This window comes from Balearica regulorum, chromosome 2 (assembly GCF_011004875.1).
Source record: "Balearica regulorum gibbericeps isolate bBalReg1 chromosome 2, bBalReg1.pri, whole genome shotgun sequence".
Taxonomy (NCBI): Eukaryota; Metazoa; Chordata; class Aves; order Gruiformes; family Gruidae; genus Balearica; species Balearica regulorum.
The window spans coordinates 75,136,461-75,155,316 of NC_046185.1; the positions used below are offsets into that span (position 1 = coordinate 75,136,461).

An 18,856-nucleotide genomic window follows, 5' to 3' on the forward strand; every position below is an offset into this window, starting at 1 on the left:
TGGCTAATCGGGCTACATCAATTAACATAGTTAGAATTTATTGCATTATTTCAGAGAAGGTAAAAAAGTGGAGTGGCTTCATTTCAGGAAGAGAGAACCAAAGTGTAAGGTTCAAGTAAAGCAGAGATTGTGGTATACACAGGTGTAAAATGGTGCATCATCTTTTTGCAAGAATATCTAAGAATGGCTGAATAAGGTTCAGAATAAGAAGAACAAAACTCTCATTTGGCTTTTGCTTTAGTCCTACAGAAACAGAGATTTGACTTTTTGCTGTGCAACAATCACAGTAACGGTTGGTGCCTCCCAGAGTTATGGGTACTCATAGTTTCTAAAACATCAGCTGCTAAAGCCAAAGTCTTTCCTTTAGTGAAGAAAGCAGTAATGTTGGCTGTTGCCTTGGTGGAGGCTAGAGTAGACTTTTTGACACTTTACTTTAAGAGGAGACGTAACATAAAAGCAAAACAAACCCAACCCAAATCACAGAAGTTGGTTTATATCCCAGAAGATTCCAAACTGGACATAAATTTTCTGCTTACAACAGGTTGATAATAAAATATTCCTGGATTCTGGAGATAAAAATGGAGGCTGGAAGGAATGTCATTTGTTTATCAGTATCAACAGACTGAAGAAATACATTTTCATCCTCTTCTTTTGTATTCACGCCTGATGATCAGCTTCTCAGTGTGATTTATTATGCCAAGAATCCAGGCTATTCTGTCTTAGGTAAGGACCACCTTTTCCTTTGTGCTCCTTTTCAAGTCACTCACTGCAGCTCTGCCATCATCACAGGAACAGTTTCAGCATGTAGTTAGGTCAATAGTTAAATATGTTAATTCAGGAAAGAACAAAAAGTTGCTAGAAATGTGCAGAGTCTGTATGTAGGCAGTCAGAAAATGGACCTAACATCAATTCTTCATTTGTAGCTATTCCCTCTTGAGATTCCTGAGCCTGATCTTGAGTCTGAAAAGCAACTAATGGCTTTGAGTGCTTTAGTAGAGCATGGGCAGAACAGGAAGAGTTTGGGGGATATACACATTCTCAGCACATCAAATTCTGCAGCCCTTTGTGTTGCTATAAATGCTGAGTGACTTGAATGCAGGTAGCAGACTTTGTCTAGATTGATATCCGTGAAACAGTGAGATTTGGTGCAGCGTGTAGATTATTTATCTTCCTTTTACCTGAATCCATTGCAGCTCTTGGACCTCAGTTAATTGCAACATTGCTAAGAGTTAAAAGGCTCTGTGATAACTCTGTACTTTTACATTAGGACTAAGATACGTTGTTATGAATTATGCAGGAAAAAAAAATGTCTGTCACTCCACCTACATAGGACATTTTCTGGATATATGCAGATTAGCCTGTCAAATTACTCAGATTCCTGTTAAACTGTGATGGCTTACTTCATTTGCTGCAGCCCATGAATATGAAATGGAAGGGTCAAGCTGTGTTAGCTTTGACTTCTGCTTTCCTGAATTTTTTGACTTTGAGGTAGGCGTTTAGTGCTTCTCAGTATATTATCTGAAGACTGGCTGTGGAGATTACTCTGTAGCTCTTTCTTCCTGTATTGAATCTTCATTACACTAACAATAACAAATACCTGTTTCACACTTACATAGCATTTTTCAGAGTAGTGCAAAAAGCTGAATGGACCTCATATCACTTTAATTTGTCAGCCCTGGCTATATAGCTCCCTCATAGCTATCACAGATATTCTTACTTTTGAGTAAAAGAGGAAAATGGCAGAAATATCTGTTCAGTTGGGAAATGCCGATATTTTAAAATGGCAGTAACTGTAAACGGCTGTTCTAGAGCTACCTATTAAATATCTACTGTTAAGAAATAAATGAAATTCGGCAGTGTGCTTCAGTATAGAAGCAGTTGAGTAGAGTGCTATCTACCTTTCAAAAATAAATTTTGGAGACAAAATATTCATATAATCAGAGTAAATATTTCTTGTATTAGTAGCCGAGTTCTTCAGAAATAGATGAATACAGATTTCCCAATAGTTTTGCAGTGTCATGTTTCCCTCTGCTGTAAATGTATTCTGCAATAGTCTGTGAGCATGGTAGTAAAATTTATTGCTTGCCAACAACTATGCACTGGCTCTCGAATACAGGAGAATATTTGATACAATTACCTATGGTTAATAGTACTTCTCTCTTCAAACAGTTTTGCTGAAGTCAATGTATTACTCAACATGATCAAACACATCTTTTTGTCTTTCAAATACAAACGTGGTTACTAATGATAAATTTGTACTCAACCATGTTTCTGTGTTCTAGGCTGGACGGATACATTGCTTACATGTAATCACACAGCAGTCTTGTGAGTGCATGTATAGTTAGCAAGATGTTGAAGAAGGGAAGAGTTTCGCATTTGACCGTATAAGGAGATTGTGTTGAAATCAAGAAAAACTATTACTGTCTATGACACCTCCTTTATGTTTTTCTGACATCTTGCAACTGATGTCTGTCCTTCCTTGGCTGAAGTTGCTCCTCAAAGTTACATAGAGCTAAAAGCCCCCACTGCCTTGTGGTCCCATGGGTCTTTATGTTAGTGTAGAGTGAGTGTAAGATGGAGTGAAAACCCAAATCACACCATAGCTGGAAAATCAGGCCCAGATTTTCTCAAGAAAAGTAAAGTAAATCTTGGTTCTCAAGAGTTAAACTGATGTTCATCAAAAATATCACCAGTAATTACTGTGTATCAAGTGACTGTTAAATTGAAATTAAGCCTAATACAGATTCTTGGTACACTGTTTGTTTCTTCAGTATATGAGTTTCACCTCTGATGAATATAGCATTAATCTGTGCTTCATCATAAAAAAAAGTTAATAAACTAAATTCTATGTTAATATGATAATTTTAAAATTATTTGTGATTGGGATTTTCTGTACTTGATCTGCAATAATCTTTGCTCAAGTTAAAAAACCCCCAACATTAAGTTTTTCTATGTTTTTTATTTTTTTTACACAGGGACTTTTCCATGTAATAACCTACTAGCTCTCAAATAACAAATGTCCAGTAATCAGGCAAGACGTTGCTTGGATGAAAGACATAAACAATGTTATAGATTCATTTATATATCCAAAGTGATTTAGTTGATTAGCTGCTGTGTACACACTCTGGCCACAACGCAGTGTAGTCTGCAGCTACATATTTTATAAACTTGTGACTATTTTAATGAATTTCAAATGGAACTGAACAGAAACTTTTCACTTTATGGACAAGTCTGTTACTTTGAAATGTATGAGTCCAATGGAAAATAAGTGGTATATACATTTCTCTGAAAGGAAATTCATGGTAGAATGATGATTTTAAATCAATTGAAATATTTCATTTCTTCTAACAGCTTAAACTTTTTTTTGGAAGAGCTAAAAAATGAAAGTGTTTCCATTTCAGGGAAAGACAACTGAATGTAACTTTTAAATAAATTTTTTAAAAATATACAGAGGTTAAATGGTGGTGGTATGTGCATCATCTTGTCTAATAGCAATAAGAATTTTCATATGAATTATCATATTGTTCCAATCTGTAATGAAATGTATTTTCCTTATCAAAATGTTTTTCTAATAGTATGCCTGTAAGATGAAAGTGATTTCACAATAGATGTGCTATGAAATTTGTTATATTCCCAGTTTTGGTTTTGATGATATAGCATTTGCTAGCAGAAAAATGATGCATCAGAATAAACTAGGTTAGATTCCATTATATATTTTAAGTTAGGTTGTGTTCTCCTGCCTTACATTGGGCCCTCAGTGTAAACAGAGGTAACCCAGAAACCCTTGTTTTCCACCAGATTTTTGATCATTTGCGACATTTCAATTTTTTATCCTGTCCATCTCTCTATTGCCATCATACAGTGGTCAACAGCTGCACCTCCTGTATATTCATGCACCTTTTCATAACTGAATTTTACTGTGTCAGTGTAGAAAATGCAGACTTATATTGCTTATAGGTTATTTATACAGTGCTGTATGAAATCTCCCAAACAAAATATGTAATATGTGAATTTCTACGTGACAGAAAACCGAGGCATTGCTATTTTAATGCTTGCTTCAAAGCCAATGGTCAAGCAGCTGAAGGTGACAAACCCACATTCTTTGACAAACCCATGATCTTCCTAAAGCCTACACAACAGAGAAACATTCTGGTGTATCTAAGGTCTGCTTAGATTTAGAAGTCAAGTTCCTCATGAAAATAGGATTGCTACTAAAAGTAGATTAATTTCACCAAATATTAGAGATATAAAAGTTAGGTGACTGGTATAAATTAACTTAGGAAGAAACACTTCTGGAGGAGTGTTTTATTTAATTTATCATGCACAGCCATCTTAAAATGAGATAAGTCATTCGCTGACATGCCCCTATCTGTTCACACACGCTACAGGGAAAGCTAAGCTTTGATTAGAGAGCTAGTCTTAGGCGGATAAAACCAGTAGAAATAAAATCCATTTATAGGAATTTAAGACTATATTAGTCTTATTATTAAACTTATTCTTCAGCTTTTAGGAAGTAAGGGGATACCAGGAGGAATAGAGCCAGAAAGAAGGAGGAATAAATGAGCACCACACTCTTCCTAGTCACAATTCCTGGTTACCTTGTTGAGTTAGCCTCCTTTTACATGCTGGTAAGCAATCAAATGAAAGCTCAAAATGCTTTACCATACCTGATTGTGGACTTTGTTTGGGGATTTTGGCTGCTGCTTCAGGGCTGGAGGTGGCACGCACACGCTGATTGGCAGAGTTATGGATGCTACTTGGAACAGCTGCTGAGATGTTTTTGCGAGGTTTCATGTCTTGCAACCACATAGGGGATGCCTCAAAGGCTTGCATTCGCCGAGAGTGGCTGTTAGCGTTGACTTTGAGAAATGCCTGGGCCTTGTATTCCTGAAGGTCTCCATAGTTGGCATCGGTCACCCTGCACTCATACAAGCCTTCATCCTTTTTCCTCACTTTTGAAATCTGCAGCTTGTGGGAGATGTCATTCCCTTGTACTTTCACTGTCTGCAAATTTGTCGGGAAAAGAAACAAACAAGCATGTTGTCAGGTATTATTCTTTCTCTGGGAAGTCTCTACTTGATGTAGAGCCTGTCCAGAGAAGTCAAGTGCCAAATTATTCAGTGGTGTGATTGTGCTTACTGCAGGGAAGTTGCATCAAGGATAAGTATGATTATTTGTATCTATGAAGATGTCTGACATCTTCTTTCCAAAACTGTTTAGATGGTTTGCTCTGGCATGCTGATTGGCCTCAGACAAATAACCCAAACTACTGTGCTCATTCCAATTAATTGTTTAAAAGCATGAACATTCTTAATGAGATTTCTTATGTAAACCTAATATCTGTGCACTTCATTGGTTAAACCTTTCAATAAAGCCTTATTTGGCTTTATTGAATAATTCAGTTTGTGAACTAGTGCATTAGTTGGAGATTTTTGCCAATATTTAAACTTCTTTAATAACAATTTATTAGAGTAGCTTGTAGTCTTCACTACACTGAAACTGCATATTTGACATTCAATTTATCTCCTTCAGGCATGTCCAAACCTTTGGTATTTTTTGTTTAACCATAACAAGACATCTTATGTCAAATAGTTCCTTTTGTCTCATTTATATAAGTGTGTATTTATTAGAAGTCATCTATCATTTCTGCAGCACATATTCAAGATCATTTTAAAAGTTGTCGCCTAAAATAAGACTTCTGTTTTATTTTTAATTGCTTTTAATATCTGAGGGTAACATAACATATTTTTGTCTCGCATAATTAAAACACACATGAGTAAATTATGCATCCAGAAATGTGTGATAGGTATTAAGATGCATTAGGAAAGGTAACACAGATTCCTTTCTGTATGTTCATCACTTTAGAGAATTTATATTTAATTAATTGGCTATTACTCTTTTCTGGATTAATATCTGTTGCCCCACAGGAAGCTAGTTAAAAAGGAATAAGTGGGACAGGAAACTTCAGCTTTGAAGAACTTCTGAACTTGGTTTACTTCCACCACTACATAAACATGGATGCAAATGTTGCTTTGTGTCATATCAACGACAGGCAATGAGAACACATCAGGATGATGAATATATGGTAGATCAGAAAAATGCAAAACTGTTAGATTGAAACTGGGCACGTGTTATTGGTGATTATACAACACATTGCTTCTGATAGCTTGGCATGCTATAGTGACCAGTGCTGGCAAAGGACCTATTCTGTCTGCTTGATAAATTGAAGAGCAATACTTGTGAATACATTATTGCTTTAAGGTACTGCATGGACTTTACAGCCTGTTGTGTTATATCCAGCTCTGAATTTATTCTTGGCAAAATGAGTTGAAAGTATGGATCACATAGTTTCAGGCATAACGTATGCAATATTAATTACACAGAAAGTGCTGGATAGTTATTTAAACCATATTCAATAATAATATATCTCTACTGAACAGCTCATATTCAGCAAAAGGATTAAAGAACTTTCACGTGAATGGAAAGAGGATCTGTAGGTCACATTCTGCCTTCATTTGCTCCCCATGCAATATCTGCAAAGTTAACAGTGTTGCATAGCACTAATGAAAAACAGAATTTGTTCTGGGTTTTGCATTTGAAATTTAGAAATTGTTGCAGTCAGCATGCATGCATGTTTTCAATTTATGCCTGATTATCATTTAAAACCAATAGAAGTGGTATATTTCAGCATGGTTTAAAATAATTTTTAGTATATTTTACCATTTCTTTAAAGAATTTATTAAATGCACTTAAAAGTTTGCTCTCCTCTTCATGAAGGTACTTTCCAGTAATACTAATGGAAACTGTGCCTTCAAGAAAGAAAAAAAAAAAGCTACATTTGTAACAAGTGTATTTAGACTGTCAACCCAATGTTGACTCTTTTTTTAATTGCAAATATAAAAATGTTTTACGCAAGCTTATAAAAACACTGTATAAATACCCCATTGTGAATTATTAACGTACATAATGAGATAAAGAGATTTTTAACTTGAAAGATGGGAAAAGCTTTACATCCTATACTGTGTCACAGATCTTATGGATTACTACAGGGATTTTGAATGACCCAGTATTGATAAGGAATAAATTGGCTGCTAGTACTATGTCTAGTGGAATAGTATCCAAAGACCACATGTGGGCCTCATTTATAAGATAGTCTACAAATGTAACTGAAGACATGGTCTATGATAAAAATCGTTTATAGTGCATGGTGAGAAATATCTTAGGAAATTTAAGTATGGCTAGAATATGTATTGTTTTGAATATAACATTATCTGAATTCTCATTTATAAATGCCCTTCACCTATACCTAGTTGCACTTTGACCTGATGTAATTACTTGGTTAGTTATTGGTAGGCAACAAAGAGCAGCAGAGTAAAGGATTTAACAGAAATTATTCACCTCTGTCTGTTGCTGTTTGACGCTTTGCTGGTACTTACAGCCTTGGCTGCAGCTAAAAGGCACTTCCAAAGAGATCGTGTCTGAGAATAGGAAAACCCCTCCAGGGTCATAAGGAATACTCATGATGCAATATCTGCTAAGTATCTGTGTCTTTCCACTGCAGTGAGCACCACACCATGACCCCCCCACCATACATTTCTTGGAATGCTGAGGAAAGAGGGTCTGAGCTCTTCTCAGGTCAGGGGCTGTGGCTGTCCCTGACTCAGGATATGGGTCTGCTGAGGAAGGCATCCTTTCCCCGGACAAGGGCTGGGGCAATGTTGATCATAATTTTGTTGAGACAACATTCTGGTTTAATCTCCAAATGGCAGATAGATAACTCTACTGTCAGAACTCCACTTTCCTAAGAAAGAGTCTCAGTGGCCGAGTGGAGATTACGCCCAACAGGGATGTCTTGTCCAAAGACTTTCCGAGATTTTTTTTTTCTGCCAGAGGATATGAACCTGGGACGCACCCATTTAAATAGCTGCAGACCTTGCTGCAGGAAAGTGCAGTTTCACGGTCAAATTTCAGCCTTAAAACCAGTCTTGCAATGCTATGGCAGACTCAGCAGTTACCTAGGGTAAATGAAAACAAGAGATACAAGGATGGGTGCAGGCTGTCGGCCTCACGGGATGGAAACAGACTCTGCCTAAAGTCTACTGCCTGGGCCTCGCTTGCCGATGCCTTCATGCCCAGGACTCCCCAGGGGTGTAGGCTGCGTGGGGCAGGGCTGTCCAAGCACCCTCTGCCAGGGCCGGCGAGGAAAGAGCTGCGGGCTGCCGGCCGCCTGCCCACTTCAGCTTGCGGGCGGATGAGGAGGGGACCCGGGGTGGGGAAACAGCCTCGTCGCACCCCGCCGCGCCTGCTGCGAGGCGGCCGCCGGCAGCGCCCGGGGCGGGCTCTGGCTCGGGAAGGACCCAGCCGGGCGGCGGGGGCTGCCCGCACCGTGCGGCGCCACTTACGCTGATCTTCGTGCCGTCGCTGTCCAGGTCCCGCTCGGGCAAGAGCTCCACCTGCAGGGAGAGGAGCGCCGCCGTGGGTCCCGGCCCCCGCCTCGCCGCCGCGGGCGTCCCGCTCAGCCCCCCCCGCTCCCCGCCGCGGAGCCCGTGGAGCGGCGCGCCGCGTGTGCCACCTGCGGGCCGCGACGGGGAGAGCCGGCACGGGCTGAGAGGTGCCCACTCCACGCGTGGCAGAGGATCATTGCCCTACGGACCCGCCGCCCGCCACCCACCCGACTTGCGTGGGCATCTTTTCCGTGCGGAGGTGGCAGCGGAGGATGGAAGGAGCGTCCCTGGATGGCGGTGTAAGTGGACGTGGCCCCCTATGTCCCTCTCTGATGGCTGATTTTTTTTTTCTTTTTTTTCTTCTTTGGGGCATTGGTTCCCCCCCGCTCCCCACCCCAAGTGTGTGCCCTCCTGTGGCAGCTGCACGCAGAGTTAGGGCTGCCAACTCGACTGCACCAGCTGTAAACTGGAGGGCGCGTGTAGGATCTTGCCCTTTGGGAAATAAAAAAAAAAAAAAATAAAAATCCCACAAGGAGCAGACTCTGAACAGCTGCTTTCCAAAGGGAAAATGAGAGAGGGGGAAAAAAATAGAAAAAAAACCACACTGTGGAAATCCGTGTGGTTTTGTGAATGTCCCTAGCTGCATCCTGAGAGTGACAGGCACCAAAGGCACCATCCCTTGAGGTAGGCATTTTTCTCTGCAGGTTCCTGTGCTATTATTTCATGGTCAGAATTAAGTCCCTGGGGAGATCCAGAACCTACCTCTGCTCACTCCCTCTCCCCCCCCCCCCCCCTTCTCTCCTTCCTTCCATTCCTCTCCACCTCTTCTCCTGTGGCATTCCCCGGGTAGTTTGGGGACCCCATGGCAGAGGATCAGTACCTGAGTGCCTGTCACCTCAGCTCCAGCCTCTTGGTCCTCAGCCGCTCGCAGAAACCACCACTGGATTTCGAGGTACACCGAAGCGGAGCCACTTTGGAAAGCACAAGACATCTCCACGTTCTGCCCTTCAGTGGCCGTGACATTTCGGGGAAACTCAGTGAATTTTGCTGCAAAACAAATACATAACATGTAAGGATCTCCCATTACCTGCTCGTTGTTTATTTTCTGCTTTTTGGGTTGCCTTTTTTCTTCTGTCTCTTTTTTTTCCTTTTTAATTATTTTCTCTTTTTTCTTTTCTCATTCCTCCTCTTTTCTGATTTTCCAGTTTCTCCACACATTATCTCCCAGGTTTTCTCTCACACCCAGGTATGCCTTTCCTCCTCTATGCACAAATCCACTTTACACTCTAAGCTCTGCTGATGGGAAATGCTATAGACCCCCCTGTTTGCTCCCATGGGCTAATAAAGTTTCATGTAATTAGGTCCAAATACCCTTGCGTAGAATGCAGTATTTCACCAGACTCACTGAGGGATTTTGTGCAAGACCAGTTTGGAAGAGGAAAAAAAAAAAAAAAAATCAGACTGATTTATTGTATTTCGTAGGGCTGAGCTGGAGATGTGTGAATCATTAAGCCTTCCACAGCCAGCTAGAGAGGCTGTTGGAACAGGCACACTTCTGAGGTGCAGGTTATGACCACTCATCAAAATGCCCATTTCAAAGGCTTTACCTGAATTGGTTACTCTTTCTGAGAACCTCTGCTTGCATAATCAAGAAGCAATACATCTTCTGTTTCTCAGTCCTGGCAGACACTTTCTAGGGCTAACCTTCACCTTTGTATCCCAGTCCTTTAACAAACAGGATCTGCCCATTTCTGTGTAACACTGCTAGGTTTAAAAACTAATCCTGATGGACATCATCCAGGGCACCAGTATTTCTTTAAGTCTCAGTCGTTAGTTCCCTCTCATCCTTTCCTATAACTCACTTTAAAATTGTGCAACATAATGAAACAAGATAGTCAAGTGAGGGGAACTACAGATAAACAATGTAATAAATAAAACCTGTGTTTCAAGAAGAGGAAAATTTGGAAATTTTGCAATGTTGCTTTCTGTTATGCATTGTTACAGACTGACTAGAACATATTATGATGCGAAGGAAATATTTCTCGTTGTCTCCTCCCCTCTTTCTCTCTCTCTTTCCAGTCTTCCTAGCTAACCTGGAATTGGTGGGATAATTTAGCAATACACTCAACCAGTGTTACTTCTTTTTCCCCTTACATTTGTGCTTGCCAACAGATATTTAGCAAAGCTACTAGCTTTATATTTCGCGATGTCCCTTTTTGGCCCCCCGCCCCCACTAGTCAGCGATTGCTAGTCACCCAGTCGAACTGACAAAAGGACTGGACATTTTGTGTATTCGGGGCTTGTAAGTTTGTTTGGGGTTTTTATTTGTTTATTCGTTGCCTCCCCTCCTGGTCAGTGCGTGTGAGCGGTGTGGGGACGCGGAGGGGAATACCGCCAGCACCCTCCGCGATCGCACCGCCAAGCGCAGCCCGGCACAGGCTCGTAGAGCCGGCGGGGAGCTGCCGGCCGGGAACAGCGGGCAGGGAGCAGGGGACGGCGGCCGGAGGACGGCGGGCAGGGGGCGGTGGGCGGCGGGCGGGGTGCAGGGGCAGCAGCGGGGGGGGGGAGCGGGCAGCGGGCGGCGGGCAGGGGCGCAGGGGGGCGGTCCCGCGCGATCTGTCCATGGTGCTGACAGCGTCGCCGCAGCCTCGGGGTCCCGAACAACTGGTTCCTGCAGCGCCGGGGCTGCTTGAAATGCAAGGCGCGCCTTTCGGCGAGGAGGGAGGAAGGCAACGGGGGTGGGGGGAGGTCTTCAAAAAGAAGTCGATTTTGTCTTTTTCTCCCCCCCCCCTTTTTGTTTTTGAGGAGGGTGGTGCAGAAAAACACATAGTCACAGAATCGAAATGAAGGTCTGACACTGAGGATTGCAGGATAATAGGAAAGGAAAGGGGACGCAGCACGAAAGGAGACTGCAATGTTTTAAGGGAGGCGGCAGATTTTGCCATCCGGTACTTGATCTGAATGCAATAATTATGCATGCACGGTAGGTTGTTTGACTTGTGTGCGTACATGCATATACACAAACATGCACAACCCAACACACGATGTCCGTTCACCAATACCCCTTACTCTTTACAGGTGCCTGTTTATTCCCTCTTTGCAATCAAGTAAAGGAAGCCTGTTTTGTTCCCACTTTGGGGAAACTTCTCGCTTCTGTTGTTATTTACAGACAATTTTTAAGCTAAATGTATACCTGATGCTTGGTGTCCTTATCTCCTATACATTGTGATTGTTTTCCTTCTTTTTATTGTCTTCTTCCTCGTGCCCCCCCTCCTCCTCCCCATCCTGTTCTTAGTCTGTTTTAGCACAGAAAAACACACACACGTATTTGACAATAAGTGATCTTACCTTGGGTAGAAAGTCCTTGCTGAATATACATAACTGAAAAGAAAATGAATCCAACATAAGCTAGAAAGATCCCCATCATTCCAAGACGAAGAAGAAGTCACATCAGGGTAACAAAAGCCAAAGGTGCCCTCAAAAAAGGAAGAATTGATGTATGAGTGTATGTATGTATCTCTAAATATACGAACAGAAAGAGATTTTAAAATGTTACAAAAAGGCTCTGTATTGTAACCCTAACTGCGACACTGGCAGCATTCTGCTACTCAGTGGAGTCTTTTTCTTTGGGAAGAGAGAGTATTGCAATACAGTGTGGTTCAGATGAGCTGTCTCAGGCGCTGTGTTGCTTGAAGTCCAGATTCAGACAAAAAAAAAAAAAAAAAAAAAAAAAAAAACCACGTTGAAAAGTGGGTATCAGCTGCCTTCTGTGCCTTTTTTCAGCTACCTGGCAGCTTCGTCCAACGTCAGCTCCTGCTGCTCAGGATGGCGTGATGACTGCCCTCCCTACACACTGATCCAGCTTGGGAAGAGGGGAGTGGGGGGAAGAAAGGGGGGGAGAGGGGGGGAGAGAAGTCTACTGTGCTTGTATTGCTTCAACTTTTCCCTCTAATGGCTGCGATGATGCCTTTAACCCTTTCATCTCTCTCCTTGTTCTCTACTGTTCTGTACACCTCCTCTCTACCTGTTCTGACTTCTACTGGCTCTGATGGTGGGGTAAAGCTGCACTTTTTTTTTTTTTTTTTTTTTTTTTTTTTGCATAGTGTACAGCTTGCGATTGTAGAGAGAGCAGAGAGCCTTTATTGCACTGATGTAATCTTCGTTCTTACATCCCAAAACACTCAGTGGCTAAGAGGGCAATGCAGTGGTTTGATTTTGGTGAGTTAAGCTGTTTCAGTTTTCTCCTTCTCCTCTCCCTCTTACAGGGTCTGAGGGAAAAATAGTTACTCAGTAATCCTACTGCACTCGCTATTGCCTGCTCTAAATAACTATGCTTCTAGCATCTTACATTAAAATGTTGTTCATTTTGTCTTCAAAAACAGATAAAGAAGATGATACTTAGAGTGTGCTTAGGATATATGTATTTATATAGATTTCTATGGAAAAAATATTTAGCTAGATAAAAATGGATTTTGATGTCCTACAGATTGCTCACAGTAATATATATTTATGTACACCAGAGAAAGTGTTTACAGCATATTAAAGAATGCTTCCTCCTGCAGTGAATGTTTCCTTCTCTCTTCCCTGTTTTCTGCCTTTGTATATTAATGCTATTTAGACAAAAGACTAACCTTGACTGTATTATGTGTTCAAAACACCCTGAAAAACATCTGCACTGAAGGAAGTTCTCTGACTAAAATCATCGTGGTGTTTGTAGCAAGAAGCCATCTAGAAAGTGCTTGTTGCACTAAGTAAATACCAAATACCTTCACAAGGCTGAGACAAAGACTAAAGAGAATCTGAAAAGAGCACCTGATAGCACTCAGACTGCCAAATAGCTGAACTTAACTGCTAATCACAGACTGAAAAGAAGATGTAAACCGTACCAAATTAAAGGAATTTTATCTGCATGGGCAATATGTTTTTCTGTTGGATGAAGAACTGGACAGTTTCTGTCATTCCTGGCAATGGGAGTGCAGCAGTTCCACAACGGTACAAGATGCAACTTTCACCTTACTTACTGCACCATCTGAGTTATTACATGCATACCAGACATCTGACATAGCTGCAGAGATCTCTTTCACAGAACTAATGTCATCTGACTGGACAACAATCCTTTTGTCTACATTTTAGCATTTGTTTAGTTTATAACTGCATGAGTTCCCATCATTATTTATGAAAATAAGGGAGGCATTCCCCATGGTAGCGGTCTATTCCATTGATGTCATATCTTAAGCATAGCAATAATTCTGAGTAAAAAATTAGTACAATAAATCAAATATAATTCGCATGATTAAAATGATCCCCCAAACAGGAACACAATTATGTTGCCTGAAAGATTTTCCATCACCACAGAGTTTTAATTACTTTAAAGGGTGTCATGACGGATATATTCAAAACCAAAGAAAACCTGCAAAGCAAAAGAAAAGAACAAGTCTTTAAAGGTGGTGGACTTAAATTATCTGAAGTAACCAAGGTCTGAGTGATTCAGTTATTAGAAACACACTATAGAGGTCTTTAGAGGTTCAAATGGTGAATGTTTCAATAATTTCTATAAGAGAAATCAGATCCTTTTCAATGGGCAGCCAAAATCCTAAGTCACTCCTGAAAATGAAGGCTGATTATAGGATTCACTTCAAACCCATGTACGTCATCAGTAATCAGTTGAAATTACAAATTAGAGACATATTATCAGCAGCCAAGTTAAATGTAAATTAGATAGGAGGAAAAAGAATCTAAGCAGCATCACCTGGTTTAGAAGGAAAGTAAAAACAAAAATAGATCACTTTTTTTTTTTCTCTTTTTTGCCTATTCCAATTCAAGACATTTGATAGGCAAATGTAATTTATCAATTTGTGATTTAGAAAAAAGAATAATTCTCCCAAATACCTTGTAGTTAATGGAACTAATGAAAACCTAAACTACTGTCACAAGGAGTTACAAAATAATATATATGGTTATGAAAATATCAAAACAGAGGATGTATTTATTACGAAATTGATTTAATGGAAAGAATCTTAAAATTGGTTACATGTTTATTATTTTTACTTTATTCGTGTGCTGCAATAAGCCATATGACTCTGTCAAATATGGCAAGCAGAAAACAGATACAATGCACCTAATGCTTTCAATGTGAAATTTCACTCTGGTGCATGTGGCTTGTGCACAATCAACCACGCTGTGTGAATCTGGGCAGTGAATGTGTCCAGTTACCTTGTGTGAAATCTCTGCCTTTTGTGCTGTAGAAAGAGTTTTCATGTAGCCTAACTTATGTGAGAAGTATCATTTGTGCCTTATGTCATGAATTATATGGTTTATGTGAGGTTTTTGCTGCCTCTGTTTCCCCCTTTCAATGATTCTAAAAGATTGAGTCATCACTGGACCCTCTCCCAGGTCATAGCCAGAATATCAATGCACAGGGGAATGACTTTTCAAACATGTCAAAGAAATGTAATAATGGAAGACCCATTTATGCTGTCTTGGACCTGAATTGTGTAGTTCATCCTGTGTCCTATTACTACTTCAGTACATGTTCCAGACCAAGTGCTCCTTCAAAACCATAAATGGTTATGCATGTTGACCACTCTGCCCAGCTTACAGACCCCAGGTCTATGCGGCGATTTTAACTATTAAGGAAAAAAGTGGCTATGGATTTTACGATTCCAAGCTCAATAAGGATTAGAAATGAAAGTTATTGTGCTGCCAGTCAGCAATAAAGTTGGAGTGCTTTGGTCCCACAAAGACATGCCCTGGTAGGGGCTGCCTTGGCCTGCAGGAAGCTGGTCATCTGATGACTTACATCTCTGCATGAGACCATGACTGAGTGTTGCTATCCAACAAATGCAGTTAAAAATGAAAACAAAAAGAAGTTTTTTTTTTTGTATTTTGGTTGATATTATTTTGTTTGATTGTTTGATATTTTCAGGGGGTTTTTTATCGTTACTGTTATCTCAAAGATTTATTTACTTTTTCAAGGGAAATTTTGTGTTTTCTGAGTAAATTTCTGATTTATAAAAGCTAAAAAGGAAGTTGGTTTTCTTCTCTGAGGATTGTTGTTTCACTTTTTAACCCAAGTGCTCATTTGAGCCTCTTCCAGCATATCACTATTGCCTCTTTGCAACAGTATCACTGTATCTTTGCTATAAGTAAGTAAAATATATAGGAAGTCTATCAACAAGGTTGATTTGTAATGGGGAAAACAAACCAAGCAAGCAAGAACCAATCACTTTTCAGGGTTTCTATACTTGCCAGTTTAGTAGAGCTAGTAGCAGCATAACTCAACAGTAATTATTTTGGTAATAATTCTGCAAAAACTTGCGGAGGGTTAACTTTCAAACCTGAGAGTATCATTGGGACTTCTTACACAGTTATATATTTATTCAGTTTAAGGAGATAATACATGCACAGAATTATCAATATCCAAAGCAGTGAGGGCCTTGGCTATGCTCAGGGAATTTGTAATCTTTGAAGAAGAGAGAAAAGTTAAACAAATCTATATGTTTTAAGTACTTCTGGGACAAGAATTTCTCTTAGCTATGTGTGATGTCACCATGGGCTCCCAGAAATTGTAATGCAACTGATAGCTATTTCACAATGAAAGTAATACCATAACCTTAATCAGGAAAGAGAGTAAAGGTATGACCTTTCAAAATTAGTAGCATTTTGGACACTTACCAGTCTGAAGAATACTTGCCAAATGATGGTTTTTGTTACTTCAGTGGAATTGCTTGTTCTGATTACTGTTCTGCATAAACACAAGCCATACACTCCATACTCATAGTTTGTAAATGTGTAATTTTGTGACATTAAACATTTGGGCTGTTATCTTTCTACGTCAGCTATATCTTTCAGTATTTTAGGTGGTGGTTAGGCTTGGGTTTTTTTCCCCTCACTTTTATTCAAACATATATGAACTGTCTATGAAACCAACAGTGGAAGAGGAGGGGATTAAAATAAAGGTTAGAAATAAGTACTGTTTTACCTTTAAGATCTTTTATTTGAAATACCCTCACATTCTTAATCTTTGGATCAGGGACATGATATTTTACAGTTATCGTTTGTGTTTGGACATTGCACCGTTGCCAGTCTTGTGAAAATTTCTGCACATTTGGCCATATTCCAAGGTCTGAAAAAATGTGGGTTGCATATACTCAATAACAGCTCATATCCCTTAAAAGTCTGTGTTCTGTCATTGTGCCTAAACTTCTCACAGCCTTGAATGCTGACTAAGTGCATATACGGCATCTTCACAGAGTGAGCAGACATGCAAAGGGACAAGCTGTGCAAAAAAATCCTGCAATTAGATTCTGGAAAAACAGGAGAAAGGCAAGAGAAAAGGAAGGTGTGATGAGGAGCTGAAGCAACAATGAAGGGGTTGAAAGTTAGAAAATGTCATAATTAAGTTTGTCCATTATCTTAATTCATTCCTTTCATTGGCATGCAATTATAAGCAAGCTCTACTTGAAGTGAAACCCTCCTGGTTTTAACCTGGGCTCATACTTCACTCAGTGGACAAAATTGTCCTAGTCTAAGAATGGCTTCCTGCTCAGGCCCAGGAAGTAAAAGATGCCATTGCAGGTGGTACTTCTGCCTTATTTCTTACAAGTATTGGAAGAGAAATGATGCCTTCTCCTCAGGGCACCTAAGTTCTGGCTTAGAGAAGCAGAGTCCATCTCTGCCAGAGCTCCTGAGCGATGCTGTACAGTCCCTTACATCAGATGTTTCACAGATGGTCAGTAACGGTGTGCTTCTTATTTCTGAATGCCCACCTCAGGCTCCTGAGGGCTGAGATGAAGAAGCACTGAGCAGTCACAGCTGCAATTAAAGTGAATGGGTGCTGTGCTTGAAGGTACAAATTATTGTAAAATGTGACAAAAACCCACAACCTGGGTCCTGGGTAGCTCAGCACTGACTGTAGCCTGTGTGCCTCTACTGCCTGTCTGTAAAGTGGGATATATCATCCTGTCACTTTGAAGGGTCTTTGTTAAGATAAATTAACCTTCATGAATCTCACAGAGCTTTGCATGATGAGCACCATAGGGAAGCCCATAAGGAAATGAATAATTCTGTCTTCAGCTCAGGGTTCGAGTGGTGTGCATAGGTGAGGCCTAGGGACATGCACAGAACAATAAAATTTACCAGAGTATTAAAGATCTGCTCATTGCTTGAACTCCTTTCTTCGCATACCCTGAATGAGGTGTGGGAAGCCTCTAGAAAATACCCCGTGTCGTGGTGTATTTAAAAACTACATGATGTTGCATATGAAGGGAGTCAAGGTTAATTCTTGCTTTGCTGTCTCTTTAGTACTTGATTTTGCAGCCTTAACAATGCACTTTTAGTACAGCTTTTTACGTATAGTGAACATTTTATAGCGCTCTCACTACCATTGTGTCTCTCTACCATTAGGTAGCTGGGAGAAAAACTCAGACAACCTTAAAATGGGACTTTGGGCATCAATCCAAATGCTTTTTTCCTGGTTTTCTCTTTGTTTTTATTAGAGAAAAAGGAAAAAAAAAAAAAAAGCTGTTTTAAGCACAGTCTGTACCCTGGGTTTATGGAAAACATGAAGCTCAACTTTCTATGCAGAAAGCCTTGATGCTGTATTACTCTTCTTATGAATCCCTTTCATTTTTGTCTTCCCTGCCCCCCCCCCCCCCCCCCCCGCCACCACCCCTGTTGGTTCATACACAGAATAGTGTGGAACTATCTTTACAGTATGATAAATTCATATTTCTGGCTTAAGTGAGTTTTAAAAATCTTGAGTTCCTAAATTGCTTAGGATGATATAGTCAGAGCTTTTTAGCAAAACAAAAAAATAAGATGCAGAAATTCTATTGCAGGATCTTATACTGTCTGACTTACTGACTGCAGCTTTTCTAAATTTAAGCTTCACTGAAATTTTAGTTTTATTTCCCCTTTTTTTGCATCTTTGCATCTCTGAGGGTGTTGATACCAAATACAGTAATAATTGGGGGGGTTTCTTGGAAGAAAGGCACACTGGAGAGCAGGACAGTGGCCGGGCTGTTTTGTCCACACAGTGCGCAGTTAGTGAGAGATGTGCTCACCAGGTTAAAAAAATGGGGAGGACTGGAGACAGCTATCAGGCTGGTCATATAAAAGACTTCATTTCTTTCTTTGAACCATGATAAGGTCAATCACACTCTGTCTATGAAAAAATTAATATTTTTTTGTGGAGGTAGCCCTAAAATTTACTTGATTCCTTATGAACTGTCAGTTTGATGAAGAAAAAATATTCTCATAGTGCCCAAAGAACGTATTTAATTTTCTTAATGAGCAACAAAGGAATACTTCCTGGATAATTTATGTTTTTCATGTTTTTAGTTTCTCTTTTTTCTCCTGCCTTCACTGGCATGGGCTTATTGGGTGCAACTGTACACTGAAATAGCAGCAAA

General features: G+C 40.2%; 1 protein-coding gene across 7 annotated transcripts in view; it reads right to left on the reverse strand.

Moving 5' to 3' along the window:
- The window catches only part of VSTM2A (V-set and transmembrane domain containing 2A), a 50,264-nt gene extending 37,955 nt beyond the window's left edge, over positions 1–12,309 (reverse strand). For 4 of the 7 annotated variants that reach the window (XM_075744705.1, XM_075744709.1, XM_075744712.1 and 1 more), the window contains exons 1-4: positions 11,793–12,307; positions 9,325–9,491; positions 8,403–8,453; positions 4,668–5,004 (exon numbers count right to left, since the gene is read on the reverse strand). In XM_075744705.1, coding sequence (XP_075600820.1) covers positions 4,668–5,004; positions 8,403–8,453; positions 9,325–9,491; positions 11,793–11,871 — 634 coding nt within the window. In that variant the 5' untranslated portion in view covers positions 11,872–12,307. Of the gene's footprint in view, positions 1–4,667; positions 5,005–8,402; positions 8,454–9,324; positions 9,492–11,792 lie in introns of all 7 variants that reach the window. The other 3 variants (XM_075744707.1, XM_075744708.1, XM_075744706.1) reach the window with 2 other exon arrangements.
- Between the last annotated feature and the right edge of the window lie 6,547 nt (positions 12,310–18,856).